General features: G+C 40.1%; 1 protein-coding gene across 1 annotated transcript in view; it reads left to right on the top strand.

Moving 5' to 3' along the window:
• The window catches only part of ROBO1 (roundabout guidance receptor 1), a 289474-nt gene that overhangs the window by 178203 nt on the left and 90694 nt on the right, over positions 1 to 20577 (top strand). Inside the window, exon 3 of the mRNA XM_084226959.1 lies at positions 458 to 615. Coding sequence (XP_084083085.1) covers positions 458 to 615 — 158 coding nt within the window. The remainder of the gene's footprint in view (positions 1 to 457; positions 616 to 20577) is intronic.

Raw genomic sequence — 20577 nt, 5'->3', positions numbered from 1 at the left:
ATGCTGTACCATCTTCAACTGACACAGGAATCATGGAATGCTTTGTGTTGGAAAGGACCTTAAGGATCATCTCAATCCAACCCCCTGCCGTGGGCAGGGACACCTTCCATAGAGCAGGTGGCTGAGAGCCCCATCCAGTCTGGCCTTGAACACTTCCAGGGATGGGGCAGCCACTGCCTCTCCAGTCCATGCCAGGGCCTTGCCACCTGCACAGTGAAGAATTTCTTCCTAATACCTAATCTAAACCTCTTTCAGTTCAAAGCCTTTACCTCTAGTTCTCTCACAAACAGGCTCTTGTAAAACTCTTGTAAAATCCCCCTCCATCTGTTTTGATTAACTGTTTGTTACTGTAAAATACAGTGACAACAGGCACCATGAAAGGCCAATACAAAACACTTTGCTCCACTATTAATATATTATTGAGTAACTTTTTGCTTCATTGCTTTTATTCTTTCAGTTCTACGGGATGACTTCAGACAAAATCCCTCAGATGTCATGGTAGCTGTGGGGGAACCTGCAGTGATGGAGTGCCAGCCCCCAAGAGGTCACCCAGAGCCAACTATATCATGGAAGAAAGATGGGACCCCTCTAGATGACAAGGATGAGAGAATTACAGTAAGTATAAAAAGTTTTTCCAAACAACACAAGAATCAACAAATCCAAATTCATTTCTTGTCTCTTGAGCCTGTGGGCATCTCTGGCTGTGCTGTCCTTTCTAGGATGTGTCCTCTCCTTGCCCCACAGGCAAAGGCTAGTTTGAATTTAGCTTGGAATGTAACCTCTCATCTCCTAGTACTTCATTGCAGGGTATGCATTTGTTTGTTAAAGAGGCCTATGCAAAACCTGTATTTTTCTCTTCCTTAGAGGAATTAGAAGCTTGTGGAAATGAAATTCATTGTACTCATCACTGTCCTATAATTTTCATACCTTTCATCCACCTACAAATTTTTGCAATCTGTAATATCTGCCTTTGGTTGGAAAGAGAAACTACAAGTAGTCTTGGTGAGATCTTTTATAACTCTGCTAAAAATAACACAAGCAGGAAAGTTGTTCATTGTCTTAGAAAGGATAAAAAGGGTTTGGGGATATAGACACATTTCTTTAGAGAGATAATGGCTTATCCCACAATCTTAAATAAATCTGTTTTTTCATTAAAGGTGTTGTCATACTCATTTATATCTGTAACTTGCTGAATACAGTGCATGACTATTCCAGGGTATGGATAAAGCAGCTTCTCAAATATTATAACTATCCTTTTGAAAAGTAAACTGGTGAGCCTAAACATCTTGCAGAAATGGCAGTGAAAAATGGGGTTCAAAAATAATGTATTTGCCAATGTGGTGATAGGAGAAACCTCTTTCCACATGAGAGAAACTGTATCATCTGAAAGCACACACTGTCCTGTTGGTACTGGAAGGATTTCTAATGTAAAGCAGGATTAGAGGCACATACCATTTACATGCCTCAATCACATACTGAATTGAGGGAAATGTTTAATGGAAGTACTCTCAGACCCCAGCAGCCTATGTATAAAATTACCATTTTGGTTTGAGATTGAAATTGCCTGTTATTCCATTTATTTTTTACAAACAGCACAAAGCCAGGCATTCTGCAGTTGTGGCATATGCATACATTTAAATTTTTAAGTACCCTACCCAACCTATACTGATTGCTGGCTATTAACTCTATTCCTCCAATCATACTTGCTAAGAACTTGCAATTTCCTTTTCAAATCTCCTTCCAACCGTGACAGGTCAATTGACCTGAGATAAAGAGAAGATTCCAGTGCTACCTATGTTGTTCTTTTTTCCTCCAGGAAGAGCTTTCTAAACTTGCATATTTTATTGCTGTAGTTTATTCTTGTGGAGGATTTTCAGGTGTTGCCTATTAAGTACATTTCTTTTGTTATACATGAAAACTGTTCCAGCTGCCAGAACAAAGACATACCCAGAACAGGGATAGGTATCGCTGACTGGCAGTGTCACCTGGAGTCATTAAAGCTTTTCTTAGGATGAAATAAAGCCCCTCAGTTTGGTTTTATTTTCTGGTGTTTGTATCAAATGCTCACCCACAAAGTATTCTTTCACCATGTCATCTGGCAGAGTTTGTTATCAATTGTCACTTCTCAGAAACAAATGAAAGTGAGTTTTGATGTAGGTGTAGATTCACACTTGTTTCAGGTACCCAAATGATGGCTTGTGTCCAGAGGTGTAAATTAACAGAGCTGCCACAGCCCAGCTTAGCTGTGTCATATGTGCCTGGCATTGTCCTCAGCAGCACTATTGATATCGTGGGGGCTCCCTGACACAGCCCAGAGAGCCTGAAGCAACATTGTAATGCAGATTTGCATCCTCTTACAGCTGTAGCAGGATCTTGCCAAGTGGATAAATGTGCATTCAGATGTACCCCTTTACAGCTTTGCAGTAACCATCTGTATGATCCTGCTAGTGGCTGGGAGGGGAGTGGGGATTGGGACCTGGAATGGACAGCTTATTAAAGGGCAGGTGGGAATGAAATGCTAATTATGAAACCTGACTTAGAATATTTCCATTTCTGTTCATATATCTCCTTAAAGGAATTTCTATTTCAGTTTGGCAACAGGAATGAAAAAAAACCTAAAAGAGTACAAAAGCTGAAGTAAGGATGAAATTATGGGGTTTAAGTGACAGGTTTCTTTTTTTTTTTTTTTCTTTATAATTGTCTATTTTTAAAATGAGCACCTACCTTCATGTGGTGGCAAAATTTTGATTGATTCAGTGGCAGTAAATTTCCATAGTACAAGTGCAACTTTCCTCTTTTTAAGCCATGAAATTAGCAGATCTGGAAATGTCAAACTAAATGTCTTGGTGTTCAATGCATATGTAATACCAGTGGGCATTTAATTAATGAAAAAGCTTCAGTGGCTCCAGTTCTAAAGCATTTCCAGTTGTTTTCATTCTTATAGGCTTGTTGATCTTTGACTCATTACAATTTTCTGTAAGTGTCAAAGGCTGCGTGAAGCTCGTTGTATTAATGTTTTCCTTTCTGGCAAGAGATTTAAAATAAACATTAAGACTGTACTTTTTCTGAATAAGGCATGATGCTTGACATCTTTTTTGATTCATATCTATACTTTCTTCAAGAAGATGGTATCTCCATAAGGCAACCTTATTTTTAATATATCAGAAGCATTTTTTTCTCCTCTGCATTGACAGTGTCATCTATGAGTCAGAAAAACTGGACTTTTCAGAATGAGTACTAAGGGAGCCAGAAAAACAGAGCTGGAAGCTCTGTTCCTGACTGAGAAGTTGAAGCAAAAGATGTAGATAAATAAGATCTAAGTTAAGGCATGACTTCCTCAGGAATGCAATAAAAAGAAAATATTATTTTGTCCTGGATATAGTTAAGGAAATCAATGTGTTTATGTAGGTGAGATAATAAAAATCAGTCTTTTCATATTTTTGGTCCATTTGTAGGGCAAATAAATGTGCTATGAAGAGAAAAAACTGTATATGTCTTTTAGGTTATAAGCTAGGAATGGAACAAATAAGAAATGAAAGTTAAGGGTGAGGGCAGAGCTATCTGTGAAGGGATTTATTGAAGCAGACATTTTATTTGAGCACGGCTCTCCCAGCAGTGCCCAGTTTTAGAGATTTGGTGTAGGCTCTTCAGTGCACAAATGTCTGCTGGGTGCACCTGATGAAGAATCGTCACCAAAGAATTTTTTCTGTCTACTCTTGAGTGTGTTGTCTATATTTTCTGAGTGCATTGGGGCTCAACATGATTTTCCTCATGTGTGTTCTGTACACCGTGGAATGAAAACAAATGCTTGGCGTGACTAATCCCTCTCCAGATATTAAAAATGGAGCTGGAACAGTCTTGCCTGAAAAGCAGACACTTACCTTTAGCTTAATTTATTGAATTAGAAAACAGTTATCATGAGGACAGAGAAGGACTAGTATGATTCCATGCTCACCTAGTTAATTTTTCTCTTGGGATTAATGTGGAATCAGGAATCCCTCTTGTAATAAGGGGCACCTCAGCTCAGTCCAGTGAATAGCTCTAATTTCTCACTGCAAACAGTGTAAAGCTCAAATATATTTTTCCAGTTTCTTACATGATCCACCTGCACTAGGAGAGGCTGTGGGACTCTCCTCTTGGAGCTGAGACTTGCTGGAGAAGGAAGGCGCAAGGTGTTGTCCATGAGAGAGAGGGAAGGGAGCGCAGCAGGGTGTGGATGTTCCTGGTTCTGTTTCCAGCCCTTCTTGGAGTTTACACATTTGGCACTGGTGAAGTTCATGGACCCTCCCATTGCTTGGAGCAAGGATCTAGGCCAGGGCTCCAGGCTTCCAGGTCTCCTCCCCAGGAACAGCCCTGCTCCCAGCCCAGTCAGTCTAGCCATCTTTTTTGCATGGCAGCGCACTAATGGCCACGTGTGTCACCTTGGTGCCAAAAGCTGGGAGTTTGCATTCCCTCGGGCTGAGGAGGAAGTGCAATCAGTGGAGTTTCTGCTGACTGCTGTAATCACTGGGTTTGGTCTTTCCAAATGTATTTTGTCTGGATGAAGTTGGCAGAGTGTCAGTGGCTGCGAGTGCCATTAGCAGTGACTTGCTCAGGCACTCACAGCAATCACAGGCAATGTTGGTTGCTTGTCAGCCTGTGAATTCAGTGTGCCTGCCTTCACTCACTTCTCACCTATCTTCTTGCTGTACCCCAGAAATGTCCCTCTACTTTTCAAATGGCGTTTCCACTGCCCTCCTAACACACACCCCACCAAATTTTCACCTCATTCCCCAGCCATTTCCTCCATCTCACAACGTGTGCTCCCATCCACCCAGCCTGTCTGGCTCTGTCACCTGATTAGTGATATCTGCTTGTGTGGAGGTAACAATTTGGACACTCAGATAAGCAAACCCTCCTGCAGCACGCTGTGAAGTCAAGGCATTCTTCCCTGGGCTTTGCTGTTGCTGGAAATGGCTGGTGAGCTGTGATTTGTGATGGCTGTGGCAGTGTCTGCCTGTGTCAGGTTTGCTCAGAGCCTCCCTCGAGGAGCTGCGTTACTGCTCTGTCTGCTTTGTGAATCCCAAATGCAGCTGTCTCTATAAGATGCTGACATCAGTAATCTAGCCAGGATGGTGGGGCCTTTGAGCATATCTTTAGGCAGAAACTGGCAATAATTACAAACTCTCAGGAGCACAGAGTGTTCAAAGAGGATTTTGTGGCTCTTCCAAGGCGACCTCCGTGTGCTTTTGGATCTATCAATTTGTCTCATGTTTTAGCAGCAATTCCTGCATAATTGACTAACCTCAGTGAAATCAGGATGCAGTCAGAGTGCCTGTAATTATCACTGCTTTCCCAGTGAGAGAAGGTGTACATGTCTTGCATAACCTCCAGACCAAGCTGATGCTTGAGCCAGGTTTGGAGGTCAGGATTTCACAGCTGAGTCTGTTCCTGCCCCATGACCACTAGTAGCCCCTGCTTCAGAAAGCCTCCTAATTGTTCACATCATGTCATGCTATAGGTGGTAGAAGAAAAAGGCTATGCATACTGAACATGAAATTTTAATAGGTAAAATCTTTTACATATACATGAAAAAGGATGCTGGTACCTAAGAAAGAAATCCTTTGTAATTGAACACAAAAAGCAAAGCCTTTGCATTGAAACTTCCATGCGGCACTGTGATTGCAATTTCCCCCTCTTTCGTATTAACTCTTATCTCTCATTTATCCTGAATCATCCTCATTTGATTTTTAAAAGAAAAAGCTTGAAAAGCCATTTATCTTTCCTTGTTCAAGTTTCTTAGCTTTAAAGATCAAAGTTAGAAGATGAATAATGCATACAGGTTTTCATTCCTTTTTTGTGTGGCTGTCTTGTGACATCAACAGTTTTGAATGACTTACACTCTTATTTTAGATGAGTTGCAACTTAAATTTTCAATTCCCATCTCCTTTCCTGGCCCTTAAATAGTACATCACAAGTGCGTGGTATTTATTGGCTTTTACGCAATGCTATTTTTACATGAGTGTGCGATGAAAATGTTTTTAAAAATGTGAAAACAAAGCCTTCTGATCTTCTGTTGTGACAGGAAAACCTCCTTAAGAGTACCATCCACAGGAAGATGCTTCGTGTGCTTGCCCCATTATTTTTGTTAATGAATTGTCAAAGAGAGCTGCATTCATTCTTCTTGGTGGGACCAGTTGTAGCCTCATCGTGCTTTGGCAAGTTTAAAACTACATAGGTGGATCCCAGTGTGACCTTGATCATAAGAAAAAAGCAAGTGGAAGAAATTGCTATGACTGTCAGTTAAAAAGGAAAAGAGAAGGTGTTGTTAGTATTGGAGGGAACAGTGGAAATAGCAGAAATTAATTCCCTCTTTAGGAAGGGGTCTTTCTTTCTAAAGTTAAATTGCAGGGAGAAATTGCAATGCAGACGTGAATCAAGAGAAATTTTATAAAAAATTATTGAATTTGTTGGGGCGTTTTGTGTGGAGTAACAGTCTTAACCCATTACTGCAGCAATGCTCCTGACAGAAACCATACTGTTGTGGGTCCACTCCAAATTAATTCAAGATGTTTGTCCTTATTTCTTTCTTCTCCATTTCTTTTTGGTTTTTTGGGGTTTTTTTCCTGGCCTCCTCTCTTTTTCATTGATTTATTGATCATTAATCTCTTAACACCTTCGTTTCCCCAAATTACATATTTTAGATACACAGCAGAAGAATGCACGTTCCTGTAGGAGCTGTAATTCCAATGGCAATATTGCATCTGCTGTGCAGAGCTGCATGAGAGATCATGGCCTGGGTGCACAGCACACCAAGCAGTGGGGGTGAGGGGAAGGCAAGGAGCAAGGACTTACAGTTCAGGGTATTATTTCATTTTAATTGTTTTTCTTTTTTGGGGCAGATTAAAGGGCAAGAAGCAATTTCCTATAGGCCCCAAGAGGGTTGGAAAGAGAAGTGTATTTTTTGTTCTGATTCTCAATATGTGCTGCCTCCCAGCAATTTCCTTTCTTCCAAGTCCTTTTTCTTACTCCCTGGGAGCTTTGGCTTCCTACTCTACCTCTCATTTTTCTTCATCTCCTGATCCCTACAATGGTGGCTTCCTCAAGAATCAAGAGTAGTTTTTGTTAATGATTTATATTTCTTCTGCTCTTAATATTATTTCCACAGGTGATGCAGCTAGAGCGGCTGTGAGTTAACTTGACACCCCAAGAGGGGAAAAAAAAAGTAAAAATTTGTGAAAAACAATTTGTAACCACACAGCTGTCCCAGAGGATAGTGAGAATTCCTCTAAATCGTTCTGTTTCTTCTCCTTGTTTTTTCCAAAATGTGACACTCTTGTTCTGTGTTCACACTTAAAGCTCTGTTCCGAGGTCTCTGTTGCTCCTGCTCAAGTCTTTTTGCTCTCCAGATTCCAGAAATCTTTGAAGATATTTCTTCTTGACCACCTCTCCCTTCTGTTCCTTGCCAAGTGCTTGTGCTGTCTCCTGCCTTATCATGAGGACACCTTTCCCATTTTTGCTCTCACTTCAGTCTGCATGCCTGCCTCTTCCCTAGCCATTTCTAAACCACTCATGTTTCTACATCTGCACAGCCGCTCTCTGTTAAGACAAAGGGTTCTTCTGCTATGCTGCTACTTCCCATGTAAGTTTGTTTTTTTTTTTAAATCACAGGCATACCCAAGCTCTTTTCAGTGGTCCATAAGTCTTTGATTATCATTTGTCACATTGTTTGTGTGTTGTTTGTCGGGGTTTTGGCTGAGCTGTAAAAAACATTACCTTCTGCAGAGGACCACGCTCACCTTGGAGGGTTGTAAAAAATCTGATTAATAGCCTGGGATAAAATATCACACTGACTTTTATTTCTGTATCTATTTTCCTCTTTCTCTTCTACCATCCTAGTTGGAGGCTGACCATCCTGACTTCATTTTCCAGACTCAGCCCTTAGAAACAAAACTTCCCATCTCTAACACATCCACGAGCAGCTCGCAGCCCCGACCACAGCTGCCAAGAGCGAGAGCTCGAATTCTACACATTGGTGTGGACTGGAAATCCTAGCCTCTTTACAAGACTCTCCCCTTGCAGCCTGCATTTCGGGTTTGCCATTGGGAGGAGCGAGGCTGTGCAGATGTTGTCAGGCAGATGTGAGCTGTGGGCTGGCCGTGGCAGCCATCTGGCAGTGGTTAGCGTGGCGCCGAGCCCAGGCTGACGAGCCCCGCTGCCAGACGGGCTGGAGCGCGCCGGCACCGCGCAGGGCTGACACGGCCACACAGCCCCGTGGCACTGCGGGCAGGAGGAGCTTGATGTCTCCATCCGTGTGCCAGGCCAAGGCTGACGGCCTGGAAATGCCCATGGGGATGTTCCCTCCTTCTCCACAGCTCTTGCAGGATCACACAATCACTCGGTTGGGAGAGACCTTGGCGATCACTGAGTCCAGCCCCAACACCTCAACTAAGCCATGGCACTGAGTACTGCATCCACTCTATTTTTAAACACATCCAGGGATGGTGACTCCACCACCTCCCCGGGCAGACAGCTCCAGTACTTCATCACTCTTTCTGTAAAAAACTTTTCCCTAACATCCAATCTAAATTTCCCTTGGCACAGCTTAAGACTATGTCCTCTCATTCTGTCAGTTGCTGCCTGAAGAAGGAGACCAACCTGACTACAACCACCTTTCAGGAAGCTGTAGAGAGCGATAAGGTCACCCCTGAGTCTCCTTTTCTCCAGGCTAAACAACCCCAGCTCGCTCAGTTGTTCCCTCTAGGGCTTGTGCTCCAACTCCCTCACCAGCCTTGTCCTCTGGACACATCAGCTGTCCCAAATGCTTCTTTGAGATGCTTTCTCCACTTGCTGTAAGAAAATAGTGAGGAAGAAGCCCACCAGTCTCAGGTGTTCGGGTTGTGCTCAATGCCCAGAGTTGTTCTAATTGGTTTAAATGGCTCATTATTGACCCTGAATCTGCTGTGCTGCATAGGGTAAACCATGCATAGCTTGACACTTGATGTGATATGTCTTCCCAGCAGATGTCTCTGAAGGGTAATGTTGGTCTCTGGAATTCAGGGAAAGGAAAGGAGTGTCATGAAAGGAGTGTCATGGTGCAGGGCAAAAGGTGGCCCAGTGTCAGACATCTGTGGGCTCAGGAGAACACCAGGGTCTGTTGGCTTGTGCTGGCTATCACAGCGACTGCATTTTGCATTTGGGACCAAACTGACCTTCCGTGTTCCCAAGGGCATGCTCAGTAGTAATGTGATCCACTGTGTGAGGTTATCAGATTTATGGATGGTGTTCACACTAACCAAAGGCACTGGAATTAAAACTCGTCACAATTCAGTGTTAGATTAAAAGGCTCCCTATGGTCATTCATCTGCTGGCATTTTAAACCAAGTTATTGCTGATCATATTTGTAAGACTATCTCTTCCTTCTGGTTTTTTCACAACTTTCAAAAATGTTCTTTTGCATCAGTGATGTCCTTTGCTCCAGCTATTTTTGTCTTCTTAACTAAAAAAGTTCAGCATTAGACATGCATAACTATGGTTTCTCAGTATTGTTTCACCCAGCAGTAGTGAGAAGTATTTCTTTAATGTCAAATAAGGCTGTATTTTTCTACGGTCAGCTTTATTTTAGACTGATTTTAACTTTCCATTGTGAAAGTGAAGCAAAAAAGAATGGGGCTCTTTTGCAGATACTCTGTGGACTTGGAGGAATTTGAAAACTTCTCATTGAGTGAAAATTCTCTACGGATTTCTTTTGTCCCTAGTCATGAACTGATGACCTAGATAGTAAAAGAAAATAAATGCCTGCAGCAAATAGAGTATGTGTTAGATCTCTGAGTTTTGGGACGTTTATAGGCCTAGATATTAGACTATCTGGATTTTCTTGTTAAAATGGCTTATTGAGAGTTTTGAACCTCTGGGACCATGTGAAATTATAGAAATGGTGTCTGGGAAGCTTCTCCCTAAAAAATAATAAAAAGCCAGGTGGTTGTTATCTCAGACTAGGTTACTTGAGCTATCCAGGGTGTGTAGGACTTTATGATTTGGATAGTTAGGAACAAAGGTGATTTATTATGCTGAGAAAGTAAATTCTTTGTTTTGTTTGGCTGACAGTCTCGTTGTTGGGGGTTTTTTGGATGAATAAGAGAGATGAAAAAAGGATGTGGGAGGGAAATTATTTCTTCATTCATTTTATTCTGCTAATGAAAAAGAAACATTTTTGTTTGGTTAGTTTTTCTAAGCAGTCAGGAAAGTAGCCTTTGCTTATATTACAGACAATAAAGATGAAGACTGGGCTTAGAAAGCTAATTCTTCCCTTCCCCTCCCTTCATCAGCTGCAGGAAAGTCTTAAATGTAGAGTGTGGACATCCTCCTCCAAGTTAAAAACCCATTTCTGGATGTTTTCCCTGGCCCTTTTGTGAGTGCCGTGCCTTCCCTCATTCCTCCTTAAGAGCAAAAACAATGAGTGGCAAAGTAATATTGAAAAAAAATCAGGTTTTTATGAGTCTGACACACTGGATATTAGGACTCACAGTGGGAATTGGGCAACCTATGTGCAGGCTGAAAAAGTGTCTGGAGTAGATTCCATTGGACATGGGACTTAGGATCCCTACAGATCAAATGTGCAAAACAGCACTACAAATTTTCTGCCTTCCAAGGTTCTTTCACGCAGCCTCCTGGGCCTGTCAGCCTTTTCTTCTTTTTTTTATTTTTTCCCTGTATTTGGGTTTATTTTATGCTCTTATACAGGGATATTTCCATTTGTAAAGCATGTTTTAATAAACAGATACCCTGCAATAATCAATGTATTATTTGTGGCAAGTCTGTACAGTGAAGTGAAGGAACCCAGCTCCTCACTGTGTTTGCTCTTTTCCAAACACTGAAACCCTCTCCATTTTGGGGGATGGGAGAGAGAAAAAAAAATGGTACATTTTTGTTCTTGAAAGTCTCTAGTGGACCTTATAAATTTGATTGTACTTGGCATTTTTGATATTCCTACTTGCTTGCGCACCACAGCAGCCACATGTTGTCACTTAAAATCTAAATATCGGATAACTGCTAACTGAGACTTTATTGTGTATCATGCTTATTTTAGGAATTACTTCTGTAAAGTAAAAATGACACTAACTCTAAAAGCATGTGTAATAAAACCTCAACAATCTGTGTGCTGAGTTTGCACATATTATGTTCTCATAATCAAAAGAAAAATGTAGAATAAAAATAGTAGAGAAGAACAGTGCTGGTTTTTGGAGCCTTGAACAGCTGTAAGTGATTAGAGCTTCTTGTTTGATTTGCTTTGATATTTTGGTCTACTTTTTGAAAGTTCTGTCAACTTCACTTTTGCTTATTTCACTTTGTTTGGATAGTTTTGCCTTACTGAGTTTCCTGTGATGCTTCTGGTTATATGAAAAGTCTAGTCCAAATCACAGCACTTCAAAAATAATAATTTCTCAGTTCTTGGGTTTCCTCAACCCAACAGAGTACTTCTCTCTCTCCAGGTAATAATATACTCACAATTACTTACTGCCAAGTTCAGATATTCACCACGTGCAGCAGTGAGGGATTCACACACACATTGCAGGGTGTTATTCCAGACTCCTGCGTAGTATTGTGCAGGGCCAAGTCTGCCTGAAAGAGGTTGTCCTCCTTAAAAGGGAAAAGAAAAAAAACCAAACCTGCTTTCTTTCTTAATCTAGCTGTAGGATAATTCTTGCTCATACTCAGGCTGCACTGAGCAATTAATTGATTTTTTTTTTTCCTTCTTAAAAATCATTATCTAATAAGAATCTCTTTGGCACATGGTCACATGAAGATTGTTCCTTTGTTTAACGTGGAAGTGTGGGTGGTTAGCTACACTTGGATCTATTTATACTCATCTTGTTTTTTCTAACTCAGCAGCTTTGCTTTTGCCTCTGTCTGCTGTTGTCAGTTGTCTGCTTGCCTCTGCTCAGCCTCCTGGTTCTGGCTGCACTGGGGAGAATAAATTACGCTGAGGAAGAGGGGTAAAAGTGAGCAAATTTGAGAGTAAATAAACCCAAAAAAATTGGCATGGAAAATAATGCTGTTAAAAAAAGTAAAGCATGAGAAAATGAAAAGCTTTCCTGGTGTATATCTCAAAAAAAAAAAAAAAAAAAAAAAAAGGATATTTTTACTGCCACAATGAATATACTGATTTTGAAACTAGCCATAGAGATATCTTTGCTTGAGTTATTTGTCCTGCCTCACAAAATATGAAATTTGATTTCCTGAACAAAAGGATGATGAATCAAGATCGCTTAACTGTAAGTTTGTGGGAATTTTGCATCATTGTTTTCCAAAGTTTCTATGCCATTCAGAATGTCAGGTTTTTGAAAGTGAAAGATGTTGACGTGATAGCTCAGGGTAACCTCCAGCACACCTAACATTTCAAACTCTGCGCATCTTACTCTCCCCATTCATATGAAATCATTTGTCTCTTAGGACTTCCTTGAGCTGTGGTGTTCAATTTGAGCATTTCTCTTTGAGTAAGACCTAATGAAAATCAAGAAGACAAAAAAAAAAATTGCTCATTCAGGGTAAGATGTTACCCCAGAAGCTGCAGGTACCTGACTGAAGCAGTTTCTTGGTGCATTATTGGTATTGCAGAAATGAGTGTTTGTGCTCTCTGGCAGACCTGCACACTGAATACAGTCACAGAAGATCTGTTTTGCCATGAGACTATACAGTCATTGCAACGTGATTTCTAGAAGTGAGCTGCAAAACATTTTCCTACAGAGAAAATTATTGTGCAGTAAATGAAAGATCGCCTTGAGGTAGAGAGTCTGCAAGCTAAGCACAGCAGATTGCTGCTACAATCTTCCTGTGTGATTTTGGGCAAGCCTTGAAGTTGTTCAGTTCTTCTTATTCAGCATTTCATGAGTTGTGGACCTGAATTCATTCATATATGTAAAGCAGCCTGACACTTGCAACAAAGCTGTGTTGTGCCACCTTGCAAAGTGCAAAGTGCCATTGCTTCATAAATAAAATCATAAATAGGCTCTTTTTTGTAGACAAAACAGTAGAATCATATCCTCACTTTCATATTCAGGCCATGCTCCACTCCAGGTGTTTGATTCTATAATACTTGCAGGATCTAGCCCAGCTACAATAACTAAGAGATTTTCTGTGATTATAAAGAAAACATCTCTATCATTTAACTATATGCTGAAGCATTTAACTATATGCTGAAGAATGGTTTTGAGAATTATTGTCCCTTGTATTCAAGGATCTCAGGGGTTTGTAATAATTTAGGAATGTCTACAGAGCAGCAGGTATTTTGCATGATTATAACTCCTGGGAAATCTGCATGGTTAGCATGTTTCACTAAAATAGGCTTTGCACACATCCTGAGCTCTCAGGGTGGAATTCTGGCATTACTGAAATCAGTCTAAGTTTTACCATTGTCATTCCTGAGACTAATACTTTCCAGGGAAGTATACAGTATAATTTACAGCAAGAAAAGAGACCTCTTTTTGAAGTGCTATGAGTTGACATTCTTAACTTTTTTTGTTGCTAATGATGTTACCGCTTCACTTCTTTTTATTGCCTTGTTTGTCATTAAGGTACTTAAGGTATTCCAGCTTTTTGAAAATTGATTCTAAATTTTTGTTCTAATGAGACTTTCTGCTAAGAAGATTCCCCTATTTTGCCTGTATTCTTTGCATTGTCATTTTTAAATATTAGAAATTACATGACTGGTGGTGACAACTATTACTCTGCTTCTGTCACTGATAATCCAAGGCTTCGGTGTTGTAAGAGGTCATCTGTTGTCTCTGTTACTCTTGAAGTTAATAAAGGGAGGTAGATGTAATGGTTTTTTTTCAGCAGGAGGAGAAACCTTAACTTTAGCAATGTGAACCTTTTAAGTAGGACATGGGGAAATAACTTCTAAAATACACAAAATTAAGAGTAGCTGGAGCAACCAGAATAAATTAAATTGCAGTCCTGCTCTGATAATTATTTCCAATTCAAAAAGAGACACGAACTTTAAAAATGTTATCTTTTACTATCTCATGTGGTGGCGAACTCTGTTCTCCCTACTTTAACCATCTCAACAAAGACCATTTTTTTACTTCTATGAATAGCAAGTTCAAGAAAAAGGCAGTTCTTCATCTTTGTAGCATGTACATTTCTCAGACTGCAGTGTCAGTTTTACTGTGCTGCCCTGATAATGAGTCTCAAATTCACCTTGAAGGATCCTCCCCAGGGATGCCAGCTGAACCTTTGACCCTTCTCTTCTGACTGTCACCAAGGTTAACACATCATTACAGCTTCTGATGTTAGGGATACCCGTGCTTTTGGAGCCTTTATCAACCTACACTCGTGCACACAACTGAAACTGAAGTCTCAGTTCCTCATTTCTTTTTCATAGGAATGTCTTGTTGATTTTTGAGAGTGAATTGTGTTTCTTCCTAATTTTGTATTAAAATAGACGTGAAATTTTACAACTTCCAATTTTATCTCCTCTTTTATTAAAACTGCAACCTGTTTTAATAATTAAGACTACAAACAAAAATAAAAAGTGGAAGAAGCATTTTCTATTTGAATTTGAAAATGAACACATTCATACCTGCTGCACAGTGCAAAAAAAAGTGTGTGGTGACGGACAAAATGTCAGTATTAAGTATTGGTTCTGTGGGATAAGTTCTAGTTACTGACAGGTTAAGGATCCTTTTTTTATTTGGAATTCTCTTAGCAAGGTATCATGCTGGATAATAAGCTGATTATAATTAAAATGGGATTTGTTTTGTTAATCCAGAGAACGGTATCTACAAATACTTGTCTGTGGCACTGATAACCAGCCAAGAGAACTCTTTTATAAGAGAAGCCTGTTGACACAGATTTTCCAAGTTGTATTACAATATTGTTTTAATATATTGTACATTAACAGTTGGACTCACTGGTCTTGAAGATCTTTTCTGACTTTAACAATTCTGTGATTCTAAATGTACTCTTAGCACAGTTCATTTTTTTCCCCCAAGATTGTCTCTGATAAAACACATTTGATTGGCTGCACCAACTTCTGGATGCTGTTAATGGCCATCAGTTTTGTGTTCATGAAATAATGAAACCAAGAGATGGCAGAATCGATTAATTCTCTCTCTGAACATTGTTTCAAAGGACTTCAGCAGATTCTCACTGGAGAATTGATACTACCAGTGTTGACAAGTTTTATAAGGTAAAGATGATGTATTTATTCAGGTGCTGTGGAGAATGTGAAGGGATTTTTTGTTTCTGTTTGTGGAGGAGATTACTTTTAACCCTGAGCAGTCTATACTACACTAGTTTTTACCTCTGTATTCTTTGCTTCTTACCTGCTACAAAATACAGTTTAAAATAAGTCTACAAACATTACACCTAGGTACCAATTTGCAGCATCCAAATGATATACAAGTTATCTCTGTCTACTTTACATTCAGCTGAGAGAGTTGAGATGATACCAGGATTGTATCCTTTTTTGTGCTCTCCATTAATGCTTTGAACAGATTCTTTTAGGTAGCAAGCCTTAATCACTCCTTTCAGTTAGAGGTATGTAATTTTCCTTCTCTTAGACTTGTCTGAAAACTTTTAATAGTAATAACAATTGTGCTAACTCCAGTTAGGTGTGACCCAATGGTTTTTCCCTTTTGGGAGTTTTTGAAGAGTAGTTGACAGTTCCATGAAAGAGGGTTCTGAAAAGGCAAAGTATTGTTCATTTAACTACATGATTGTGCAGAAAAAGAAACCACTCTGATATCTATGTGCCTACCTGACTAATTTGGCACATAAAATTCCTTTCCAATGGAATCCTGTATGTGTACCTTCTTTCTTCCAAGTCCACATTTAATGAACTTAGGTCCTTTTGCTCCTCACAGAAGTGTTCATCTCATTAAATCCCTCTTCCTGCTTTGGTTTTTGTCTCCTCTCATGTCTCAGGGACAGAGTTGCTGGTTGGGCTACAAGTGTGTCAGGCCCAGACTCTGACTCAAGGTGAATTTCTCTTAAACATTTGTTGAAAAGTTTATAAACTAATCATAAAATAAAAGATCATAAAGTACTACGTTTGTGGTAACTTTCCGGGCAATCCTGCAATGAAATGACTTTGCAAGATGAGCCAAGACCCAAATCTAATGCATTATTAAAGTCAACTCTAAATACAGCAAATATTTTAATATTTTATTCTTTTAATATTCCATGCATAGAATGGCCTGCATATCAGATTGCTCTTGGCATGCATGCTTCCAAGTGCCAGTAATAATATCTGTAATACAGCATTTGTGCTTTAGGTCTGCCAGATCTTGAACAAAATTTTAAATCTAGTAGGTTTGTCCAGAATTCCTGTTTTCAGAAACCTAAGAATATTTAAGCCTTCTTCTGAAATAAGTAAAAATATTCATGTTGTATTCTACCAAACATTTATTGCCAAACTTTAGGTCTGGAAAAACATGCAATATTTCATTGCAATCCACTGAAAGTGAATCTCATCAAATGACAAAACTATTAATGAGTTTATGGTACTTTAGTCAAATGTGCAATAAGACATGGAACTGTTGGAAAGGAGAAGACAATCATCAGAACGTGTTTTTTTACTCTTTAACAAGCATTATCTGAAATGATTGCTTATCTGGTCATGATTGACTTCCACTTTCAGAAAAAATTTGCTTTCTTTTGTCTTCCAAAGTCAATAATAGGGCTGTCTTAGAAAAAGTCTGGTTGAAACACGTGAAGGATAGTCACTAATAGTACAATGCAAAATACAAAGCACACTTGAAGATTTCTTAGATTCACCTAATATTTCTTTTTATATTTATCATACTTGAAAATTCTTATATTCTTCCTCCTTAATTCTGAATGCTTATTCAGCATTTGAAAACCATAACGTGAGTCTTCCATTAAAAATCATTTTGCAAGAGTAGCAAATATAAATTATTTAGCTTTTCTGGATATAAATAAGTGCAAGCAGTGGATCTGTGTCTTCTGAGATAAATGAGGATGATCTTTATTGTCCACAAACTCTTCTGTAAGCTTATACCTTGGTGCAGACATCAGGGTACTCATGTGACATACTGTAATTTGCTTATGTATTGCAGTAGGGGTTGATCCTGCTAATGTTTGTGTTAGAAAAGCAGACAAGAACACTAGGGTAGATTAATGATAAGGTCTCTTGTTTGCATGGATGTTATCAATACAGTCCTTTAAATATTGTCTTCCTTGTCTGTTCACATGGGTCAGCTTTCCCTGGCACTCTTTAGTGTGTGTTTTTTGCATCATTGTCTTTACAACACAAAGAAATGCCACTTTAAAATATTTTTCCTCTACATATTTTTGCATATTTGGGGCACTGATTGGAGTCAGAGAGTGCCTCTGGAATGGTGAGTTCAGACCTTCTGTGGGGGGCACCTCATAAATTGTCCCCTGTAGGCCATGGTGGCACTGGGTGCATTGCATGCCAGGGGCTACAGTCAGCTCCTTTTGGTGATCAGAATTCAGGACCAGGTCGGGAATGTGGAATTGCAAATTCAACTACCTGGACATGTCAGTTTGTCCATCTGACAGGCAGAAATGCTGACTATTACACACCTTCTCCAGCAGCCACGGATTCCTAAATTTCACCATCTGCTTTTGAAAAATTCAGCCAGAACGTTAGATAGATGTCTGTTAAATGCAAAACTATAACTTCTTTCTTTTTCTTTTCTTTTTTTTTAATTTTTGTTTGTTTGTCATGTTAACCAGCTGGTGAAGAAACAGTAATTTAAACAGTATTTAAAACAGGATTTAAAAGTGAAACAGTATTTAAAAGTGAAGTGTTTGCTTCAGACTCAGTATTTGTATGTATTGGAAGCGTAGTGTGGGCTTTTTCTGTGTTTTTGGGGAAGACATTATGCTGTGGGAGTGCATATGCAGTTTTTAACTTCTTGTCATTGTCATAAAAAGGTAATTTGTACCAAGTGAACTGAAATTTGATCAAGTAACACTTCTAGTGTTCTGTAAAGATTTTTTTTTATTCTTTATGTTCTTTTTACACTGTTCATACAAAAGCTGTCAAAGCTTCTCATTTATGACAGGATAGTACTAATTCTAAATGAGACGTGCCCACAGACACAAGATGAAACAGGAAAATAAAGTGCAGAGTAATTTCAATTTCTCTGCCATTTTTACAAGCCTGTTCCAATAACAGCAAACATCAGCAAACAGGAGACTGATTTCCATACAGAACCTGGCCAGCTACTTTGCTTTGTAAATACAAATGTGAAAAGCTGAGCAGACAGCATTTTCAGTGTCCAGAACGGTTCCTCCCTTGCAGCCACACTTCTCTCTCGGCCTTTTCCACTGGTGCAGTTTACTATAACCTTTTAACTCCAGAATTGTGCCAGAAGTTTAAACCCACTGTGGCATCTGGGAAGAATAGCAAGGAGCTGCTGTGCAGGAAGCAATTATCCCAGCAGGGCTCCAGAGCCCGCCTGAATAGCTGGGGCAGCCCCCAGCGCCGCTTTTTGGGCTCTGCTCTCTTCTTTCTCTCTGGCTTTTCACTTCCATTTATGCACTGAGCAATAAGGGTTTGTGCTCCAGAGGCACTGGGCTGGCTGGGAAAAGCCCAAGCAGAGGGCAGCCTGTTCTCAGTGTCCAGCCTGGCAGCAGCCCACGAGCAGCAGCGCTCAGGGGATCTCACAGCTACAGGATGGCACATCTGAGCATCAGGGAGGGCTGCTCCCCAAACATGTGGGGCATGGGAACAGTGTGTGCTTTGTTCTGCTTGGTGGCAACCTGGGCTGGCTTATTTCACAGGGGAAAGAAGCTCCAAGAAGCTCCTGGCTTTGCTGTGTGTTACTGATGATCAGCCTTGTGTTGTTAAGTCAGTGGCAACAGAGGACATTTGTGAACGGACCAAGATGTGCAGGTCATACCCTGCCCGTGGAGTTTCTCTGGAGGATCATAAGTTGAGCACAAAAATAATGATTCTGGGCTACTCTTGTGAGCTGGGGAAATTGGAGGATTTGCTCTTTGCCTCTCTGTGCATACATTCTCTTCCTTATTCTTTGTGAGTTTAATTTTAGCATCTTCCAAGCGGAGGGCTTTCTGTAGCTGTAGAGTCTAGCCCAGTCGTTTTTCAGCAGTCCTTCAAAAATAATGAAAGTTACACTCAAGATTTGCTTGTGGTTGCCTATGACTGCAAGTTTTTACCTCAGTCCTGTAACACAAGGCTTGTGTGCAAACCACAAAAAATACAAGGAAATCTGTGATTTATGATTTGCATGTGCTGCAGTCACGAGAGCTGTAGTGAACAGTGATGGAAGAGTGAAATGTGGCAGATTAATGTATGACTTTTGTGTTTAACTGTTCATGGAAAATCAGCATTGCAGTGCATATGCTCCTCTTTTTGATAAATGATGGGAAAAGTTTAATGTTTTCACAACTTTTTGTGTCCAGCATTTACTATAAGAGTTCTACTGAACTTAGGTTCACTCAGAGATAAATGCAGTAGGAATTTAATGTGGGTTTATATCCTTCTTTTGAAGTAGGGTCTCATTTGCATGGCATGTCATCTTGGTTAAAAGACAGAGAATCAGTTAGTTTTTAGGTATGCTAGAAAACCTTTAATATTTTTTTCAAGGTTAATTTTGCAAAATGCTTATTTGTTTTTAGTGTTTAGTTGTCAGGGCCAAAACTTCTTTGGGAGGCAACTTGATTATAAAGTATCCACAGAAAATGTTTTGAATGAGAAATCCAATCTGTCTCAAAATTTAAAACTGTCAAAATGCAAATTTGGAAATGTATGAAAGAATCCGCTGCATTTTAGTCACCTGTGACTAATTTTATTTGCTTAGTTTTGTTCTCAGTTCGTGTTCTCTGCCATAAAGAGCTCAGGTTTAGCCCCAGAGGAACTAAGAAAATCCTCCTTCCCCTGGGAAGCTGCTGTGCCAGCTCCAGGGAGGAAAGCTTTCACAGGCAATTTAGTGCAGGAAGTGCAGCGGTCACGGGAAGGATGCGGGAGCCTGAGATTTGCATCCCTTGAGTGAGGAGCCAGCAGTGGGCAGCCAGGCTCAGAGGGGATGTGCCTTCTCTTCCAGACAAGTGGGAGTCTCAGCCAAAACTGCTGCATCCCAGAAGGTCACAGAGTGACTGAAGCCACAGCTGAAAATAATGACCTGCTGCACAGACCAGCCAGGAGAAAAATGTGAATAATTCATTTCCATTCCCTCCTCTCAAACTGTGGGGATTTTCTAGCTGCCTCACAATTGTATTTGCAAGTCTAGGAGATCCTTGGTTTTGCATGTTGAAGGCCTTTCATTTTCTTGTGGGAGCTCATGGTAGAAGAAGACCTACAGACTTCCACTTCGGATATCTTGATAACTTGAGTCCTGTCAGAACAGTTCCCTTTAGAAGACCCTACATAAGAACCTTGGAAAACCCTGTATTTTAGCACAATGGCTGTGAGAAATCTGCTCTCTGAGAAATGTCTTTCATCAGATTAGAAGCCTTGGTGGAATTTTCCCTACCCATCCTTCTAATCAAAATTGAACATTAGGACTCTGCTGTTGAAGACTTGTGCTCTGCACATCTGCTCTTTTCTTAGGGGAAAGTAGGAAAGTTTCTATTGATGAACTA

The sequence above is a fragment of the Fringilla coelebs genome (genome assembly GCF_963513975.1).
Source record: "Fringilla coelebs genome assembly, chromosome: 2".
Classification (NCBI taxonomy): Eukaryota; Metazoa; Chordata; class Aves; order Passeriformes; family Fringillidae; genus Fringilla; species Fringilla coelebs.
Note: the sequence above shows the minus strand (reverse complement) of the source record. Positions and strands in the feature narration are given on the sequence as shown.